At 44.3% G+C, this 20,933-nt stretch overlaps 5 protein-coding genes, 2 long non-coding RNA genes and 1 pseudogene across 7 annotated transcripts; 4 read left to right on the forward strand and 4 right to left on the reverse strand.

Annotated features, from left to right (window-relative positions):
- Nucleotides 1–375, reverse strand: LOC6041231 (annotated as a pseudogene).
- A 273-nt stretch (nt 376–648) lies between these two features.
- LOC119769916 lies at nt 649–1,288 on the forward strand. Its single transcript, XR_005278576.1, has 2 exons — nt 649–960; nt 1,019–1,288. It is a non-coding gene; the product is annotated as an uncharacterized LOC119769916 (long non-coding RNA).
- Nucleotides 1,289–4,432: 3,144 nt separating this feature from the next.
- Nucleotides 4,433–5,906, forward strand: LOC6041230 (SWI/SNF-related matrix-associated actin-dependent regulator of chromatin subfamily B member 1). The gene is made up of 2 exons (XM_001850470.2): nt 4,433–4,666; nt 4,750–5,906. Exons 1-2 carry the CDS (start codon nt 4,586–4,588, stop codon nt 5,776–5,778), a joined length of 1,110 nt encoding a protein of 369 aa, XP_001850522.1. The 5' UTR covers nt 4,433–4,585; the 3' UTR covers nt 5,779–5,906.
- An 84-nt stretch (nt 5,907–5,990) lies between these two features.
- Nucleotides 5,991–6,641, forward strand: LOC6041229. The gene is made up of 2 exons (XM_001850469.2): nt 5,991–6,162; nt 6,227–6,641. Exons 1-2 carry the CDS (start codon nt 6,135–6,137, stop codon nt 6,505–6,507), a joined length of 309 nt encoding a protein of 102 aa, XP_001850521.1. The 5' UTR covers nt 5,991–6,134; the 3' UTR covers nt 6,508–6,641.
- Nucleotides 6,642–6,753: 112 nt separating this feature from the next.
- On the forward strand, nt 6,754–9,721 carry LOC6041228 (WD repeat-containing protein 3). Its single transcript, XM_001850468.2, has 2 exons — nt 6,754–7,049; nt 7,110–9,721. The coding sequence occupies exons 1-2, from the start codon at nt 6,892–6,894 to the stop codon at nt 9,682–9,684; spliced, it is 2,733 nt and encodes a 910-aa protein (XP_001850520.2). The 5' UTR covers nt 6,754–6,891; the 3' UTR covers nt 9,685–9,721.
- On the reverse strand, nt 9,710–11,012 carry LOC6041227 (pre-mRNA-splicing factor 38). The gene is made up of 3 exons (XM_001850467.2): nt 10,145–11,012; nt 9,940–10,077; nt 9,710–9,879 (listed from the first exon to the last, which is right to left on the reverse strand). The coding sequence occupies exons 1-3, from the start codon at nt 10,957–10,959 to the stop codon at nt 9,753–9,755; spliced, it is 1,080 nt and encodes a 359-aa protein (XP_001850519.2). The 5' UTR covers nt 10,960–11,012; the 3' UTR covers nt 9,710–9,752.
- Nucleotides 11,013–11,337: 325 nt separating this feature from the next.
- On the reverse strand, nt 11,338–16,207 carry LOC119770852. Its single transcript, XR_005279023.1, has 2 exons — nt 14,197–16,207; nt 11,338–11,643 (listed from the first exon to the last, which is right to left on the reverse strand). It is a non-coding gene; the product is annotated as an uncharacterized LOC119770852 (long non-coding RNA).
- A 627-nt stretch (nt 16,208–16,834) lies between these two features.
- Nucleotides 16,835–20,264, reverse strand: LOC6041226 (transmembrane protein 185B). Its single transcript, XM_001850466.2, has 7 exons — nt 19,997–20,264; nt 19,746–19,816; nt 19,573–19,678; nt 18,550–18,634; nt 18,363–18,485; nt 17,913–18,300; nt 16,835–17,845 (listed from the first exon to the last, which is right to left on the reverse strand). Exons 1-7 carry the CDS (start codon nt 20,032–20,034, stop codon nt 17,592–17,594), a joined length of 1,065 nt encoding a protein of 354 aa, XP_001850518.1. The 5' UTR covers nt 20,035–20,264; the 3' UTR covers nt 16,835–17,591.
- Between the last annotated feature and the right edge of the window lie 669 nt (nt 20,265–20,933).

The raw sequence follows: 20,933 nt of genomic DNA on the forward strand, positions 1-20,933 counted from the left end.
TCACTTAACGTCATGCGCGATCGAGGAATGATCGGTCAGGGCCTGGTTGATGGCCGGTTCCAGCATGTCTCCGTGCCATCCGGAGATGGGCACGATAACGATGGCGGCCGGGTTGTAGCCGATTTTCTTGATGTCCTTAAACTGACCTCGTTGAACGGGGGCTCAGTCGATTCCATCTTGTTGACATCCACGATCAACTGTTTGACACCGAGGGTGATGGCGAGCTAAGCGTTCTCTCGGGTCTGTCCATTTTTGGAGAATTTTTTTATCACTATCGAATTCTCCGGTAACGGCGGCGAAGATCAGCACGGCACATTCCGTAACGAAATCCGTAACAGACGGAATAGTTTGCTCCGGGTTTCGGCTAAGGAAACTTTAGCAGCATCGTGGCGTGAAGATATGTCAAATTCATTTGTAATCGCGCTCTTCTGTCAAGCACTGGTTTATTCACAAATTCCGAAACTCGGTGGAAAAAAACGAGAGGTGGATTGAGTAACTTTGAGCCACACTGAGTATTTTTGTGAAATTGAGTCACTCAGTTACTCTGTGTCCTACCCCTTGGCTGTCAACGTGTTTTTTTTTAATAAACTCGCGCTAGTTCCGCACGAGTTTCGCCACCATCTTGGAACTGAAACTCTACACGCAAAATCCAGATAACACAGATCTGTGTAAAAAAATTACACAGATTGTTGTTCAGTTCTAGCTTTCATAATCTGAGTAATTTTTTTACACAGATCTGTGTAAAAAAATACACAGATTTTTGAAAAGCAGTTCTTTCAAATCTGTGTAAAAAACAGTTGTCATTTTTTAACAGGCACCATTAAAGTTATTCGTGAAGTTGGTAAGTTTTATTTCTCTAATTGAGTTATTTCGTTATTTAAAATTAGTTTACTATTTCAGACTTTGGCCATCTTCCAAACTTTAACCAGTACCCAATGAAATGATTGTTTGTGGAACCTGGTAAGAATGTTTCTTAAAACTTTGAATACCTAACCTTACCTTGATTTTCCTTTTTTAGTTTCCGGAATATTCTTGTTGGTAAAAGTAAAAGTGGCCACAGGTTCCGGAAGCCAGCTTGGGTGGCACTTTACGACGTCATCCTCGTCGTCATTGTTATGTTGTTTTTGTCGCTATCGGGAGAAGCCAACTCTAACCCAAAAATAACGATAATCGACAGTCACAAAACGGGCAAAAGTGCATCAAATGTGGCCATAAATATTTTGTTAGTATATTTATTAGGTCAATAAACGAGAATAAATGATGTTTTATTTTTAAAATCAATCGAAAATCGTGTTTTAATTATAAAAACGGCAAAAACCCAGGTGCGGTAAAAATTACCCAGATCTGTGTAAAATTTTACACAGATTGATGGTTGAAAAATTACACAGATTTGACAGACAACGGCTGAACACAGATCTGTGTACAAGGCTTGTACACAGATTTTGTGTATTCCAGGTTTTAGGCGATCTGTGTCAAATTTTACACAGATCTGTGTTATCTGGATTTTGCGTGTAGTGCCGCACTCGATAATTTTTCAGTTTCATGCGGGTTACTCGCACACTGACAAATGACGTTCGATTGAACCAAAACTGGCACCGGCTCTTCAAAGGAACGTACCATAAGAGTAGTGTTATCCCTGATGAATCGTCTGGCTTTAAATTTATTGTTTTTAAATTTTTCATTCAAATTAATAAAAAAAGAACTCAATTTTTTTTAAAATTCAGAGAAAAACACCGACCAACAACATTTCTGCAAATCTCAACTCCAGGGGAATGTAAGGTACACTGTAACTGAAAATCACACTTTGCTGAGTTCGTTTTCGCACTTTTCATACGATTTTTTCAGTTCGACTGCGATTACACTTTTTTGTGTAATCACAGTCGAACTGAAAAAATCGTATGAAAAAGTGCGAAAACGAACTCAGCAATGTGCGATTTTCAGTTACAGTGTATGCACTTCGGAAGAAACCGGTCAAGAAAAATTTCAAATGGGCAACAGCGGTAGCGAAAGCAAGCCAGATAGGGTGAAGAAAAGCCCCAAGGAAACGTTCCCTCTCCTTTGTTCTGCTTTTCGTAAAGCCATTTCTTGACCCCTTTTCTTGGGATGTGCGTATTGGCCCGTGCTTCTTCACGGAAAATTTCCTTCTTGACAGTTTAGTGAAAATAAATGACATAGGTTTTAAGGACCCTTTTATAAAAAAACCATTATCAACTATCAAAAATATCTAACGTCTCAAAATTTTCAAAATTCTCAAAAGTCTCACATTCACAAAAATTCTCAAATTTCTTAATCGTCTCATAATTAAAAAAAATTAACAGATTCTCAAATTTCTTTAAATGGGAACGTTCCTTTATTACTTATTAACGGATTCATAGACCCCACTCTCTCTTTAAAAAAAATCCATACAAATAAAAAATGTATGGAGCGTAATACAGGCTCAACACCCCTCTCCACCCCCACCCCCTTCCATAAGAGCGTTAAGAAATAAAAGATCGCTCTCAATTCTCATAATTTGTTCCTATATGGCTATTCAAAAATTCAAAATCTCTAAATTCTTAATGTTCTTAAAATTTTCAAAACTAAAAAAAAATCAAAATTTTCCAAATTTTTTTTTTATTTTCAAAATTCTCAACATTTACAAAATTTTCAAAATTCCCGATATTTTCAAAATTCCCAATATTTTCAAAATTCTTTATGTTTTAAAATTCTCAAATTAAAAAAATCCAACATTCTTGAAATCAACACTTTTTTAAATTTTCTCAATTCTCATAGTTTACAAAATTCTCAAAATAAAGAAAATTCTCAAATTACGAAAAAAAAAATTAAAATTAAAAATCTCGAAACTCTCAAATTTTTAAAAATGTTCAAATTATCAAAATTTCAAAATGTTGTACAGTTTGTAAAATTTTAAAACTATTTAATATTTTCAAAATTCTCAAAAAAAATAAAAGAAATTGTACAATTTATTTTTTTTTAAGTTAAAATTTTCAAAACTCTAAAAAATCTAAAAAAATTCAAATTTCTTAAAATTTGTAGGGTTTTGAAAATTTCCAAAATTCATTACATTCTTAAAATTTGCAAAAACTAAACTTAAAAAACGCAAAATTCTCAAATTTCTCAAAACTATCAAAATTTAAAAAAAATGAGATTTAAAAAAAATAAATTCTCAAAACTCTCAATTTAAAAAAATATAATTCTCAAAATTTTCAAAATTCTCAAAAAATTTAAAACTTTCTAGATTCTTAAAATTTCTAATATTCTCAAAAATTCTTTAAAAATTTCTCAAAATTCGTAACGTTTTTACAATTTTTGTAAATTTTCATAATTCTCAAAATACTCAAAACTCTCAAAATTCTCCAAATTCTCAAAATACTCAAAATTGTAAAAAAAATATATTTTTCAAGATTTCTCAAAATTCGTGAAGCTTTAAAATTTTTAGAATTAGGAAATTTCCAAAATTATCAAATTTCTCAAAATTTTTTAATTCTTACATTCTCAAATTCTCATTTTTTCAAAGTTTCGAATTTTTGAATAATAAATCTATAAAATCTTATCCCGGTTTTTAACAACATGGACGAATACCGAAGGTAACGCTTGTAACGGTACGGGGGTACTGTCAAACCAATTTTGTAACGCACGCCCACGTCATTCTTGAGCTCCTGTCAAAAATTTTCACCAAGATGTCGTCACATATTTTTGCTCCCATTCCGCACCAACCACACACAACAAAACATTTTCTGCTGCTGCCCGGAATATTATCGAAACAACCCGTTTCACAGCAACCCGAGGCAGATCCGCTGGCCGGAAACAAGTCCGTGTGACCACAGTGCCAGAAATAAACCCGAGACAGAATGGCAGAAAGAAGCTCGTGAAAGAACCTCTGCTTCCTGCTAACCGCCAGCCGGAACCGTGTCCGTGGCTAACGGTACGTTCGTTTGAAGAGCCGGTGTGGCACTGAGTGCCGCACTCGTCGGCGCCCAGTTCTGGTTCAATCGAACGACATTTTTCAGTGTGCGTGGAACTCGCATGAAACTGAAAAAATATCGAGTGCGGCACTAGAGTTTCAGTTCCAAGATGGCGGCGATACTCGTGCGGAACTAGCGCGAGTTTCTTCAAAGAAACACTTTGACAGCTCTGAGCAAGCTCTGAGTGCGGCACTCAGTGTGGAACTAGCCATCAAACGAACGTACCATAACGTACCCCCGTACCGTTACAAGCGTTACCTTCGGTATTCGTCCATGTTGTTAAAAACTTGGATAGTTTTTAAATATTTGGTTTTTTAAATTTGTAATTTTACATTATTTCTGGTTTCTCCATTCTGAGCAAATAAAAAATACCGGTCACACTTTCTCCATTTTCCAAACTTTATCATTCAAGGCGAAATTGCTTTTCGACCAGTTCGCCCAAATCCTTTTCGGGCGAAACCTCGCGCTGTCATTCTCGCGAGTGATGCGAAAAACAACAAAACTCCGCTCCAGCGACGCTTGTTTGCGCACTCGTTTCGTTCCGGCGACATTTTCTACCGTGATTTTTCCCCCCGGAAAGAACCCTGAATTCCCGGCAGATTACCGTCCACAGTGACACGATGTCCCTCAAGACGTACGGCGACAAGCCGGTCAGCTTCCAGATCGAGGATGGGGGCGAGTATTTCTGCATCGGTTCCGAGGTGAGTTTTTTTTTTTGTTTTTTGGTGATGGCCGCCGACACAGCGTTACGCCCCCTCTTGATTTTTTGATGTTTTACTTTTAGGTGGGGAACTACTTGCGGCTGTTCCGAGGGTTGCTGTACAAGAAGTACCCGGGGATGTTGCGGAGGACGTTGAGTCCGGAGGAGAGGAAGAAGCTGCTGGACTCGGGGATTAGCAATCAGTTTTTGGCGAGTTCGGTTTCGCTGTTGAGGGCTTCCGAGGTGGCGGAGATATTGGAGGGGAATGATGAGAAGTACAAGGCGGTGGCCGTAACGGCTTCGGAGCCGCCGGCGCCTCGCGAGAGCAAGTCGACCAAGAAGCAACCGCCGTGGGTTCCGACGATGCCGAATTCGAGCCATTTGGACGCGGTTCCGCAAGCCACTCCGATTAATCGGAACCGGGTTTACAACAAGAAGGTTCGCACGTTTCCGATGTGTTTCGACGATACGGATCCGACGGTGAATGTGGAGAACTCGGCCCAAACGGAGGTGTTGGTGCCGATCCGGTTGGATATGGAGATTGAAGGGCAGAAGTTGCGGGACACTTTCACCTGGAACCGGAACGAGTGCATGATTACGCCGGAGCAGTTTGCGGAGGTTCTGTGCGATGATTTGGATTTGAATCCGACGCCGTTTGTGCCGGCCATTGCGGCAGCGATCCGGCAGCAGATCGAGGCCTATCCGAGTGAGCCGGTTGTGTTGGAGGAGGGATCTGACCAGCGCGTGCTGGTCAAGCTGAACATTCACGTGGGCAACACCTCGCTGGTGGACCAGGTCGAGTGGGACATGGCCGAGAAGGAAAACAATCCGGAGGACTTTGCGATCAAGCTGTGCGCGGAGCTGGGACTGGGCGGTGAGTTCGTGACCGCCATTTCGTACTCGATCCGGGGCCAGCTGTCGTGGCACCAGCGCACGTACGCTTTTAGCGAGACTCCGCTGGCGACGGTGGAGGTTCCGTTCCGGACACCGAGCGATGCCGACCAGTGGGCTCCGTTCCTGGAGACGCTGACCGACGCCGAGATGGAGAAGAAGATTCGCGACCAGGACCGGAACACGCGACGAATGCGCCGTCTGGCCAACACGTACACGTAAGCCGCGGGGTCAGGTTAGTTTGATTATTTTCTTTTTTCAACCATATTTCTTACAACTTAGAAGTTAAGCAATTTTCGTAACGATCTGTGTCTGTGTACGGTGAAAATATAGAAATGTCCGGTGGGCAACTTCTTGGTCGTTATTGTATGCCGAAAACGGACCCTCTCGTTTCGAAGCTGTGCGCCTGCGCGAAATTCGAATCTTCGCAAACGATGACAGGAAAATAATCAATACTTGAGCTGTACCACTTGGCAGCATCCATATCTCTCCCCGTCTCGATTGCTCAAATTTTACAAAATAACCCCAAATTGTGCCAACCCAAACTAGACAATACAGTTTGTGACTAAGAAGCAAAGATGCCCTCGAAGCAGAAAGCCGCCGACGGTAAGTTTAGTGGATAACATTACAACCACGGCTTCTCAAATTCATGCGTCAATCAAATTTCCAGACGACCTCTCGTCCGAATCGGTCGAAGTGCTCCGCGAGCGCCTCAACCAGATGAAGCGACTGATTGCGGAACGGCAGAACCAGACGAGCGCCACCGGCAGTGCGTCCGATCTGTGGGCACCGCAGACGCGGTCCAGCTGCAGTGGCATCATCGATGGGAACTTCCTGTCGATGGCGTTCGGAGGGGCGCTGCTGGTCATTCTGTCGGTGTCCGTGTACGCGTTCTACAATTTGTACCACGCCGTGCTGAAGAAATTTCCCTCGCAGCACACGGAGCTGTGAGAAGGTCGGCCATTTCATATTCATATTGTGAGGAGTTAGATTCTGTAGCGAGTAGAGGACTCTTTTTTTTCTGTGAATCACATCATCTTTTGAATGTTTAAATAAAGAATAGCCTGCGTTTAGGCAAAACTTGATTTTGATCATTTAAGTTGGGTGCCACTGCAAACAAAGTCGTTTCCAGCCGAACCTCGCCACCTTCAAGACATTTCCAATTTACCGTGTAGTTTTGACGTTTCTGCGCGGCAGCGCATGTTTTTGTTGTTTACTCGCGGAACGGCGACGGCGTGTTTTTCTGCGTGCTTCGCGGATGGATGCCGAATAAAATTCTAGTTTTTTTTTTTTGGTGTGAAGAAAATCGAGCCGTGAAAAAGCGACCTCTAAACCATGGGTCTCACCAAGCAGTATCTGGCGTTCCAGCCGGTGGCCAGCTTCAACCTGATTGCGAGTGGGCGCGCCAACGTTTCGTTCGTCTCGGTTGGCGGCGTGGACGGGCGGTTCGTGGCGGTGGCCGCCGCCGAGAAGGTGCTGGTTTGGAATACCAGGTCGGGTTTGATTCTTGACCGGTTGATTTTTGTTGGTAAAATGATTTTGTTTTGTTGTAGACTTGGCGAGAAGGTGCTGGAGTTGACGCGGGACAAGCAGGAGGTTAGCTATGTGAGGGCGAGTCCGGACGGGAAGCACCTGGCCGTGGGTTACACGGACGGTGTGATTGAGGTGTTTGAGCTGGAGAGTCGCCAGTCGGTGTGCACCTTTGCCGCGCATCGGTCGGCCATCAGTGCGATGAATTACGACTTGATTGGGATGAAGTTGGTTTCCGGGGGGTTGGACAACGACGTGGTTGTGTCCGATGTGGTGGCCCAGGCTGGCAAGTGTCGTTTGGTAGGGCATAACGCGCCCATTACGGAGGCTTGCTTCATGCAGCGTTACCACGATGTGGTGATTTCGTGCTCCAAGGACACCCAGATCAAGTTCTGGAACATTGAGACGCAGAGCTGCTTCAAGACGATCGTGGATCACCGCACGGAGGTTTGGGGCGTTGTGTTGATGCGCAACGATGACTTTTTGGTGGCTGGGTCGAACGACTCCCAGCTGTCGGTGTACAAAATCGTGGAGAACAGTGGTCAGGAGGCGGTTGGAGAGTTGGAGTCGGAATCGTCCAGCCCGTTTCGATGCTCGCAAATTGGAAACATTCAGCGGTCCGGGTTTGGCAGGACCATCAACTTGATCGCGGAAAGTGGCGGCCAGATTCTGGGTTGTCACGGAACGGATCGTAAGATTGAACTGTTTTACTTCTACACCGTCGATGAAGCGCTGGCTCGGCTGACGAAGCGTCTGAAAAAGTTGGACACAAAAGCGAAGAATGATCAAGCGGCGTCTTCGTCTTCAGCGGATCGCCAACTTTCGCTGACCGATGAAATCAAACGCCTACCAGCGATTGCCGTTCCGGAGAAGATTAAATCGTTTGATCTGCTGCTGGGGAGTCGTGACGAGTTGCGCGTATGCGTGACCTACGTCAAGAACATCGTCCAGATGTACACGTTGAACGTGGCGGAAAAGCACGCCGAACCGAAAGCCATTCATACGCTCCGCCAGCAGGGACATCCGACGGAGGTGCGTGCCGTCGGGTTCAGTTCGGACAACCTGGCCGTCGCTTCGGGCAGCGGAGAATCGCTCAAGTTGTGGAACCGCGCGACGCAGTCCTGTCTGCGGACCGTTGAAACCGGGTACGTGGTGAGTTGTTGCTTCGTTCCCGGTGATCGGCACGTGCTCGTGGGTCTCAAGACGGGCCAGCTGCTCATCGTGGACATTGTCATCGGGGAGGTCATCGAGCGGATAGAGGCGCACGCGAAGGAACTGTGGAGCATCGTGCTGACTCCGGATCAACGCGGTTGCGTCACCGGCGGCGGCGACACCACGGTCAAGTTCTGGAACTTTGAGCTGGTTGCCGACCCGAACCGGGAGGAGGGCAGCGAAGTGAAGGTCCTCTCGTTGCTGCACAAGAACGTGCTCAAGCTGGAAGAAACGGTACTGAGCGTGAGGCTTTCGCGCAACAGCAAGTACATCGCCGTAGCGCTGCTCGACTCAACGGTCAAGATCTTCTTCCTGGACACGCTCAAGTTCTACCTGTCGCTGTACGGCCACAAACTCCCAGTGCTTTGCATGGACATTTCGTACGACTCGAACATCATCGTGACCGGTTCCGCCGACCGCAGCATCAAAATCTGGGGCATGGACTTTGGCGATTGCCACCGATCGCTGGTCGCCCACGACAACTCCGTCATGGGACTGCAGTTCATCCCGAAGACGCACCTGTTCTTCTCGTGCGGAAAGGACGGCCGCCTCAAGCAATGGGACGCGGACAGTTTCGAGAAGATCATCACCCTGCCGGGACACGTTGGTGAGGCACACGGACTCGCCGTCAGTCCCAACGGGAAGTTTGTGGTGAGCTGCGGTTCCGATCGAACGCTACGTCTCTTTGAACGCACCGACGAGCCTCTGGTTCTGCAAGACGTCCAAGAAGAAGAGCGCGAAGAGTTGGAAAACAACACGCTAGCCACTGGAGATGACTCCGCCGTGCCGGGACTCCCGGGATTAAAACTCCCCTCGAAGAAAACCATCGGATCGGAAAAGGCCGCCGAAAACATCCTCGAATGTCTCGACGTGAGCAAAGCCTTCGAACAAGAGGACAACAAGAGCATCATCCCACCGCTAATGTTCGCGTACGAAGCCACCAACACCGACGACTTCCTACTGTCCGTCCTCACCCGCATCCGCGCCAGCGACCTCGAGGAAGCCCTGCTTCTCCTGCCCTTCTCCAGCGTCTGTGAACTGCTCGAGCGAATCCCAAAACTAACCCAAACCCGCCAGGACCAAACCGAAATCATCTGCAAAGTCGTGCTCTTCCTGTTCCGCATCCACCAGAAACCGATCGTGGCCAACCAGACGCTGCTGCCGGTCATTCAGGACCTCATTGGCAAGCTACAGCGTGCCGTCCACGAGCAGCGCGACATGATCGGCGTGAACCACCACGGCATGCAGATGTTGCAGCGCGAAGCGGAAGCCAACCAGGGTGGGGTTGATCTATTCCGGGACGCGACCAAGAACCGCCGGCTGAAGAATCAACGCCGCAAGCGAAAGGAACTGGCCAAGCGGACGTTCGTGCAGATTAGCACTTGATAAGTTTGAAGATTCAATAAAGTAGTTTGGTTGAAAAGACTTTTATTTTTATTCGCACAAACACGCACCTAAAATCGCTCCCGATCTCTCCCGCTGTGTCGTCTTTCGTAGTCTCGATCGCGATCACCGCGACGCTGTCGGTCCCGGTCCTTTTCGCGACCCTCGCGATCTTTGTAGTGATAGTCGGACGGAGGTCTAAAATTACAGATTAAAATCATGAAAGGAAATCTCTTTTCAAAAGATTCGTCAACTTACTCTCGTCGATCGTAGTCCTTCTCGCGATCTCTTTCCGCGGGGCGTCGATCTCGCTCGTCACGGTCACTGCGCCGCTGGCGATCCCGGTCCTTGTCGCGCCCATCCCCTCTCTCTTTGTGGCGATAGTCGGACGGTGGTCTGCAAGTAGAACCAAACTCAATCAATTCAATTCTGAACCCCAAAACCAACAAATCAATCCCCATACTCTCGTCTCTCGTAATCTCGCTCCCTGTCGCCGCGCCCCCTGTCGTAGTCCCGGTAGCGGTCCCCTCCCCCGCTGCCGCGATCCTTGTACTCCTTCGACTTGTCCGCCTGCCGCTCCCGCGACGATTCCCTCTTGCTGTCCCGGATCTTGATCGTCTCCAGCTTTTTCTCCCTTTCCTTCGCCTTCAGCGCTTCCGCCATCTCCTCCAAGTTTGCATCGTCATCGCTCGGCATTTCCTCATCCTCTTCATCCAAATCGTCATCCAGCGCGGACACCTTCGGATCCAGCTCGTTGTTCTCCTCTAGCACGTGTCGTTTCTGGATGCGGGGCAAAATAATGTCGCATCCGCGCTCTTCCCGCAGCAGCTCATCTATGAACTCGTCCATATGTACCAACTCGTAATGACCCATCCGGTTCTGCCGCCTCAACTTCCGATTATCGTTATACAACGGCTCCAGATATTTGTAGCAATCCTGCGACGATCCCGTCAACCGCAGATAAAACGCCCCCAGCGCCCGCACATACTTAAACTCCTCGTTCTTAATAAATTCCACCACGATGTCCTTCTCCGGCTGAATCTGCAGCATCTTCAGCGTCAGGCACAGGAACGGCGTCGGCTTAATGTTCCCCCCGTAGACGCCGCCCACGAACCGAATGTCCATCGCCTTGTCCACAAGCAATTCTGCTGTCAGCGCGAAGCATTGCTCCTTCCAGTACTTGCTGTCGTAGATGCGCGACCGGATGATCTTCTCGATCAGGTACTGCGGGTTCGTGCCGTGCACGTTCCGGGCGTCCTTGACCGTGCGGTTGGCCATGGTTCTACTTTACGTTTGTTGATGTTCTGCGCTGTTGCGGGTAGAGAAACGTCAAAAGCGTTTGTTGACGTTTATGTATACATAAACATATACAGCGGTACCCTGACTGAAAAGTCCGTCCGACGTCCGTCGTTTGTCGTACGTGCAATCGTACGACGTCGCACGACAATGTCGTGCAACATTCGCACGAATGTCATACGTTTTTGCACCAAAATGTCGTATTTGTCGTGCGATCGATCATCGAAATTGTTCGACATTGTCGTACGACATTCGACCGACGTCGCACGGTTTTGTTATTTAGGATGTCGTGCTATTGTCGTGTGCTGTCATTTCGGAATTTTTAGGTTATTTTCGAAATAAAATTCATTTTATTCGTTGTTTTGCTGATTTTTATTGATATCTATTAGTTTTCACTGGCCTTGCACTTTGTTTTCCAAATATTCACTATCACTGCAGTCACAATTTTCCAAATTTCGCTTGATGATGGCCAATCCGGTAGAATTCGTTTGCTGCCCCGTGAGTAGTTCGTTCACCTCCATCGCTTTCACTCAGAGGTTGTACTCGGCCGCAAGTTTGTTCTTTTTTTCCAGGTCTTAGTATTGATAATGGCGATTTTGACATTCTCTAAAAATCAAACACCACTAACACTTTCATTGTCCTGTTTGGAGACTGTTTGATACAGATCTGAAATGAATTAAATAATAAAAAAATACTGTAACTAGGGGAACAGCATCTAATTCCAGCGTGCCTTTAATGTTGCCATATCAGCACTTTGACATTCAATTACAGCTCATAAAAAGCGTTTTCAACTGAAATCAAATGATAAATCGGCCAATAAGAAGTGAGCAAGCAATTTTCTATCAAAAGTTTTGAAAAATTAGTTGTTTGAATAGTTTAAATAAGTAAATTGGATGGAGTCAGAAGCGAGTGCTTATTTTGCTAAACATACGAGAATTTCTCCTATTTGCTACCTGGCGAAAATATTCAAATTATTTAAAATTTCTAGAAGTTAAGAATTTTAGAAATTAAGAATTTCAAAACATAAGAATTAATAAAATTTAAGAATTGTAGATAATAATTTTGTGTTTGTCAAATTTTCGATTTAATAATTTAATAATTTAATAATTTAATAATTTAATAATTTAATAATTTAATAATTTAATAATTTAATAATTTAATAATTTAATAATTTATTAATTTAATAATTTAATAATTTAATAATTTAATAATTTAATAATTTAATAATTTAATAATTTCATAATTTCATAATTTCATAGTTTAATATTTTATTAATTAAATTATTTAATAATTAACGTTAACGTTATAACGGGTACACTCACACGGTCAGCTGGAGGTACTCAAAATCAAGTTCGATTCACTCATTTTGGACCATGCGTGGAGGAATTCATTTATGAGTTTAATGCTTTTTTTTTCGCCAAGTCCAAACTACTCAAAGGTCAGTTCAGCTTTTGAACTGTCGTTTGTGTGCGTGTGGTCCAATCCAATACCCGCTAACCGGTAGCGAAATTATGGGAAAGTATAATTTGTATCAGACTTTGTACATGCCGAATGCTGATACAGCTTATCTCAGGCCCGGGTATTAGGTGGTGATAGCCTTCGCGCTGCTTCCAACGACCCATTTCAGAATGACAGAGCTCCTTGCGGTCCAATTTCGAGGTCGCTGGGCATTGTTCGGCCCCGCCTAAACATAGAAGCAAGCATCTGAAGGAAACTCGATCTATATTTAGACTTCCAATCCCCTCAGGCAAATCAGGGATCAGCGCGTATTTAATAATATAAGAAGAAGAGATAACATGTTTCATCACTACAGATCAATTCACTGCTAGAGTGTAAATCGGGATTTGATCCCTGAACCTTCTGCTTGGGAGACAGAAGCCGTAACCATTAAGCCACGGAGCCGGTTGAATGGGACGTGGTTCTCTGTATGGCTTTTTGCGAGATGAGAGCAGAGGACAACAATCATCTCAACGTTTCCACTTTACCCGGGCTAACGACCGGCAGTTCCAGTTCACGATGATTTCCCTTCATATGTTAAAAACCACTTATGATTTTGGCACATATTCCGTTTGTCAACGTTTCCTGTCATTACTGGCGGGAAAAATCTACGTGGAATCAGCTGTGCAGACCTCATGTGTGACAGGAATGTAGGTTGAGCGACTCCCACGGGCTCAGCTTTTGAACTGTCGTTTGAGTGAAAAATCCACTCAAAATCAAATTCAGAAAACCACTCATTTTCAGTTCGAGACCCGAACTTGATTTTGAGTGGATTTGAACTTGATTTTGAGTACCTCCAGCTGACCGTGCAACTCCCGGTGCACGGTCAGATGGATGTACTTAAAGTCAAGTTCGATTCACACGGAGGATCGGCATTACACGAAATTCAGTTCAGGTATGATTACATACTTTCGTGTAAAGGTGTATAAGGCTCTAGGCCCAGTGAAAAAATATAATTTAACTCAAAAATGATGAACTTCTCGTCACAGTGTCCTGATGCAAATAATGATCGAGCTCAAGCTGTCACAGCCCTGCGAAGTATGTTGGCTGACATATCGGGCGGTCAGTAAAAAAAAACAGCTAGAAGTCGCCTGACAAAAATCTTTTGCTAGAAAGAGATAGGAAACCTGATGCAAACAATCGTCCAGCTGTAATGTAAACATACTTTGAATGTATTGGTAAATTTCTGACTAGAAAGCCTTATTCACATTATACCGCATCCGCAGCCGCAGCCGCATCCGTATGAAATTTGACAGTACGGACGCACAGTGCGGACGCGATTTTTCCAATGCATTTCATATTAGGTTTTACGCCGACTAAATTTTTAGGTTAGAAATTTGACTGCTTGGCTGCACTGTTTACATTTTTTGCACGTGTGTCTCAGCAAAAATGTGTGTGCGTGTGCGCTCGTGACGTCACGCTGTAAAACCTAATGCAGCCATTCACACTGTTCCGCATCCGTATCCGCAGTACGGATCCGTATACGGATGCGGAACAGTGTGAATGGGAACATTTGAAATGCATTAGAAAAATCGCTTCGGCACTGTGCGTCCGTACTGTCAAATTTTATACGGATGCGGCTGCGGCTGCGGTATAATGTGAATACACCTTAACAGGGGTCGAACTGGATTTCGTGTTAAATTGAAATTGAAACATTTCACCGGGTGAAAAATGCATATTGCCTATATTAGGGCGTTTTTGGATTTTGTTTGGGATTCTTACGGCAATATATGCTGCCGTTCTGCCGTTCATCGGCCGCAAACTGCTGAGAATTGGCTCGCGACTGCTAATAAACTTTGAAGTCGCTCCGTCGGACGCCGCAGTGGAACGCGACCATCTGCTTGCCGATGCTCTTCTGCGGCAGAAGTTGAATGTCAAGTTGCATTACTCCTTGAATTTGTTGACGTCAACTGGAAGATGGAAGAATGGTTTATAATTAAAACTTGAGGTTGATTAATGAAGTTTTCCAGCCGAGGTTTAACGTCATTCAGCAAAGACGTCGACGGGATTACATCAATGAAATCTGCTAGACTGCACTTGTACCCGAAAATGTCAAACTTCTTCGTGTTCGAAACAATTTCGTGATTTACTTTACGTAGTTTTGCTGCCACTTTGTTGCAAACCGATCTTTTCATATGTTGACGTAGATTCGTATTGTTTGTGAATGTTGATAGGCAATTTTTGCATTCATTACTTGCCAGCACCGGCTTGCAGAGTACTCGATCTTGATGTCTCTTTAAATAGTTTTTTCCTGCAAACACTTTGGAGCAAACATCACATCCCACCATGAGGGAACATTCTTTGAAGAGGTGGCCACTGCATGCTTCCCGGGAGATCGTTTTAAATACGCAAAGTTTGCAATGATAAATTCCTCCTTTGAAGTACATTTTGCTATTTTCTTCAATTAGTCGGACAGACTTAACCTTGCCCTAGGGGCAGGACAACTTGGTCGATAGACTAACAATAGTTCGTTGATATATTTATATTTCGTCAATACTTTAACGCAACCTCACCTGGTTATGTACATCCTTGATCCACCACCACTGTCATATAGAAATGTCAAATCAAATGTCAAAACATGGCAAATCAATTTTTGCGGTGAAGATTCTCATGGAGATTCTGCAGAAAAATTTAGCAGCGGCCGGAATTGGACAGATTATCTTTAGCGCGGACCTTGTTCCGACGACCAGGATTGGTCAAGTTACAACGCAAAAGAATAAAAATAATCATTTGTTTTAGGAAACTAGAAAACTTAGAGCCGGAGTACACTTGGAGGACAGAACCTAACCACTCCTGTGTACCAGAAGGGCACCGGCAAGATATCATTCAACAGCACAAAGGGGGAAAAAGTAAAACCCTAGACAACCTAGACCCGTACTCGAGGACCAAAAAGTAAAATATTCCGTGTTTCCTGTGCTCTATAGAGAGCAGAACCTAAACAATCTGAGCAACCGGAATTGCACATCCTTAATTGTCTTCGTCCACCTCGCACCAAAAAAAAAAAAACTTAACCATGTCCATGGTCGCTATGACCCACTGGGAAATCTTGCAAAAGTCCTGTCCACCGGTAATTTAGCCTCCGTCTCCTCTACCTCAAACCACATCACAGAGCAACGATGGTCAAGAACAATCATTTCCTTTCGCCTACGACATTGAAATCTCCCCCCGTTCATATTTCACCATACCCGATCAAAACAAATCCGATCACCAAATGTGGCCAAATGAAACCATTTAGCGCGGCGGGATGAAAACAAATAGCACCGAGAACGGTTACCATCTTCTTCCACCACGCAAGAGGAGAAAATTGAACATAATCATGGTAGATCCACGTCGTTGGAGAACGAACCCGGAAAGTCATTCCAGCTGTTGACATAACCTATTCCTCCTCCTCCTCGAGCCACACCGGAGGGTAACGATTGATCTAAGTGAATCTTCTGCCTATATCTGCCGCCCTGAAACCTCTTCCCGTTTGAGCTCCGTCAAACCCGGTCCGGAACATCAAATTCTTAAGTATGGCGGAAGCTTGCTTAGGCCTGATTTGGCCAATCTGTGGCTGGACAGGACTTCTTCTTCAAAACAAATTCCGAACAGTATGCTTCAGGATGGTGAAATTTTCTGCGCCACAATTGTTGTTGTTTTTGTCTGTCAACTGTCAACCAAGGTGTGCAAATGTAGGTCATACCATTTTTCGTCAATAAATTAACTAGTAGATCAACGACAACGTTAATATATTGACGAAATATAATTATTTTGACTTTGTACACCCCCTAGACCTTGCCTACATTTACGAGTCCTTTTTGTCCTTTATCATTTTTGCACATGATAAATCCGACAGCCTTGGGGTCCAACATAACGAGGTTTACTATTTCGTTTATGCTGACTTGTAGCAACCTCGGGTCCTTCGGCATAACGCTTTCGGTAATTTGCAAGTTCTGTCCTTTCTTGAAAACATCCATCTGTAGATTTAGAAAAGAAAAAATGACCAAATTAAATATGATTGAACAAATTATTGTCTCAAAATGCGTCAAACGACTTCGTTTCAACTGAAAATGACAAAAAGTTAAAGATAACTTAACTTAAAATTTCGTTTCTTTTTTTAAAACTTCATCATCATTTTAATTCAAAGAACGGTTTAAACATAATTGCTGTTATTATTATGATTATTTTTTTGTTATTTTTAGCAATGCATAAAGCATTTTTTGATACTTTTTATTCGAAAATGTTGGAAATAAAGCTTGAATTTTAGATATCAGACAAAAAAAATCAGATTATTGTTATAGATTTAATATTATCTTCGGATTTCATGATAAACAACCAATAGTGTAAAACGAATTTCACTATGAAATAAAAAAAAATGTTCTTATTTTCACATTCCTTTATTTACAAATAGCTATCCACAAAGTTGCTCACGATTTTTGTGTGTTTCCTTGTTTTTTTCTTCAAAACTTTGCGATGCTGTCGTTTAAATACACAACAATTGTCTGCTCTAAAAAAGCTACCGGTTGCTACGAAATTTTTGTCGCCGCCTCGTTCCAACTAACTACATAGTCATTTGTTTAAAAGAAAAACGAAACTAATGTATTGTCCTCATTAAACAATGCGGCTAACTTTTGCTGGTAACTGCCAATTTCCTAGCTATAAAGGTGGCGTTCTTCAGAATGCGGCGCGAAAATTGTGGATGAAAATTTGCGTTTTTTTTTTGTTTAAACATTTCATTAACTAGTGTCTAAAACAACCCGAGTAGGTTGCACTGTTAAATAAATAGGATAACTGCAGCTTATTTGTAAGGGTTATTTTTTTGTAGGTATAATAAGCAACCCGTAAGTAGGTTGCGACTAAATAATGTTTGTATAAAAAAGAGTTCAAGATGAAAAGAATTCGTTTGTTCGAAGATATGAAATAATATGGCGAATTGAATCCGAATGAATGGAAAAGTTATTATCAATCACATTTAGAGAGTTTGGATATTGCCGCGCGACCGCTCGCTCTCTGTAAGCCCAAATTATTAATCTCGCAAGGTTTTTCGCAGCTTGAGACCCCACAAATTTGCACGCGGCTCGTGCGGGGTGGAAAAAAGTGTTGGCGAAAGTAGTTCCTGTCGGCCTTCCGGGACCAGACTAGTCGGGCAGATCGATGCTGATGATCGGCACCACCGGTTTGAGGTGGTCGTTCTTTTTGCTCAGGGCTTTCTTGCTCTTTTTGTCGAACTTTTCAAACTCGTCCAGCTGGGAGACGGCGGCCGTGTCCAGCGGCACGTTCTGGCCGGCGGCGGCCGCACTTTCCGTGTGATATGATATGTTACCGTACTCCTGCAGGCAGGGCAGCACGCTCAGCAGGAACTGGCAGAAGCTCTTGCGAATGCCGAACCACCCTGTTGGGGAAGGAAGCGAGATTTGAGTTGGAATGGTCGATGTTCAGGCACTGGAATTTGAACTTACACTTGTTGCCACCTTTGGCGTTGAAACTGAGAAGAATTAGTACAAACAGAGATAGTAAGAGAGGTCCGGCGACGCCGATGAACGGCCAATCCAAATTTTCATTGTCCAGCTTGTCGGCGAGCAGAACCTGAAACACCAGGATGGGAAGAACCGTTGCGCAGTTTCCGATGGCCGAGTTGATGGCGGATTTCTTCTGCTGGTGGCTGACCTCCGGCGTTCGCAGGAGAATGCCGCAGAAGATGATGCTGTACAGTACGGCCACCAGGCTCAGGCACAGCACGATCCACAAAGGAACGAACACCACTTCCCAGCTCCACGACACGAATCCGTCCAGCTTGAGCGGAAGAAACACAAACTGGAGCGCGTTGACGGCGCAGAACAGCTCGAGCTAGAAATTTAGATGATGAGAATTGATCTTGGAACTCTAGATTAAACTAATGAGAGCCCCACCTCAAACGACCGGTCGTGTTTGACGGCCCAAACGCAAGCGCCGACGCTGGCCACGCTGCCGAAGATCAGCGGGATAAACACCAGTACCCAAAGGTGCCGTCCGGATGTTAGCCGATCACATGCCTGAAAGTGTGACAATTCGAATAAGTTATCTAGGATCAGGGTTCAGTAAAGTGTTCGGTCATACCAGTAGCTCGAACATGAGCAGGATGAGGTGCAGTGAGAGCGATATCAGCATGGCTTTGAAGTGCGCGTACGAATCGCCTTCGACCCTGGAAGAAAGTTAACGAATTGTTAAGGTATGAATCAGACCACGTTGATGAAACCAGTAGGTTCTGTAAACAAAACGTGTAGTTTATGGTTCATGCGACTTAACCGCTCACATAACACGATCCAAGGTTGCCTTGATCAACCAAGTCAGTTAGTCCGGGAACCCGTTTTCGTGCATAATCTTCCATAGCTGTTCGCGGTTGACTGTATCGTACGCTGCCTTGACATCGATGAAGATGTGATGCGTGGGCACGTTGTGCTCACGGCATTTCTCGAGGATCTGCCGGAGCGATAAAATTTGGTCAGTTGTGGCCCGGGCACCAGTAATCCTCGCTTGGTAGGGCTACACGAACCTCCTTGCATGGGATGACAACTGACGGCAGAGGATTTTATAGGCCACGTTGATAAGAGTGATGCCGCGGTAGTTGCACCAGTCCAGTTTTGCCTCTTTCTATAGATGGGGCTCACGACACCATCCATCCATTCCTCCGGTAGCTTCTCCTCCTACCAGATCACACAGTAAGCGCCCTCGCCAGTTTCTCTCCTCCATATTTGAAAAGCTCAACGGGTAACCGACCCTTGTCGACAGTTCTGTTGTTTTTCATCTTCCTGATCTCCTTCTTCACCGCCTCAAGATCAGGCACTAGGAACCGTTCATCAGCTGTGGGTGATCCAAGGTTGACTCCTACGTCGTCTCCGTTCGCTTCATCACCGTTGAGGTACTCGTTGAAGAACTGCTGCCACCTATTCAACAAATTGCTTTTGTCCATGAGAAAGTTTCCCTCAGCGTCCCGACAAGTGTTGGCTTTCAAACCAATATGAGCACATAGGGATACACCGCGTCCAGATTCGTGTTATTCTGCAATCTCGGTTCGACATCTTGGATAGCTGCAGTCTCTTGAATAAAAGAAAAAGTTTCAACAAGTTTCATACTAATTACCTGTAATGTGGATAGCGACACCAAACGATGGCCCCGACGATCGCTCCGAGCGTGGCGATGGACTTCCACACCCATAGTGGAATAAATATCACCCAGTACGGCCAATCTGTGAACAAGGTGATCATCCGGTCAGTACACCACGATCGTAGATCTCCCGCGGCCACATCACTTACCAATATAGTCGTCCAATCGCAGGCAAAACAGTACCGTGAATGTAAACAAACAGCAGTGCACGATAAATTTGCTGAAAAGATGGAACAAGAATCAAACCTCGAGATCGTAATAATTCGGGCCAAACAAACGACCCTCAACGCTGATGGCAATTTCAACTTTGGACAGTTCGATCGATGTTTAGACCTTGAAAATACGCAGCGCAAGCCACCACCACCGACGTGTGTGAAAGGGAGACCTTCGACGCACTCACCTCGGATTAAAGTCCTGAAACAGACTCTGCAGATTCATCTTGCCTGTGGGTGTGTAGGACGGTCCCCGTCTGTCCGGGATCGGTTACACGCGCGTAACGGAACGGGACGAGGAGGTCGCAACAATCCTCATCTGTGAGGGAGTAATAAAGTGAAAACTTCTCTCTTTTTTTTTGCGACAGCAGCAGCAAACCAAGCAAGAGTCAAAAGCTAAACACTGGCCTCTCGGTTGGTGGCACGAACAGTGGAAAATCGTGTGGTGGAAAATGTCAACAACGCACTGACAGTTTTGCTGAATGATGTTTTTGGTTCTGTTTTTGTTGTTTTGACGAATTCGTCGTTGTGCACACGGCTGACTTAAATCTGGAGCAACATTTGAAAGGGGCGGTACGACATTGCTCTTACGGCCTTTCGTCCCATTTAAACGCGTGTAATGAAAGGCCGTAAGAGCAATGTCGTACCGCCCCTTTCAAATGTTGCTCTGGAAATGACCCATTTCGTGTTTGTATTTAGTTGAGCAGGTTGAGCATAGTAAAACTTTTGTTATTTTCTGGAGTTTTGTTTTGAAAAGTTCCAGTTTTTGCGTTTTGGGTGTTTTTGAACTCGCCTTGAGTCAGGGGTACCAAAAAATATCCAAAAAGCAAAAACTGAAAATTTGGTTTATTGAACCTTTTCAAAAAAAAAAACTCCAGATTTCTTCTTTTTTATTTCTTGAGTTTTATGTTAAAGAAAAAAAACTAGATTTCAAATTTCGAGCCTAATTTTAGAATCTTCTATTCTGTAATTGAAAAAATGTTGAAACCCTAAAATTATTAAAGTCTTGGATTTTAAAATTATCAATTTATAAAATTCTTTAATTCAATAATACTTAAAAAATAAATGTATAAACTCAAAAATTCCTCAATTAAAACATCAAAAATTCTTTAGTTTCTTAAATTC

The sequence above is a fragment of the Culex quinquefasciatus genome, chromosome 3 (assembly GCF_015732765.1).
Source record: "Culex quinquefasciatus strain JHB chromosome 3, VPISU_Cqui_1.0_pri_paternal, whole genome shotgun sequence".
NCBI lineage: Eukaryota > Metazoa > Arthropoda > Insecta > Diptera > Culicidae > Culex > Culex quinquefasciatus.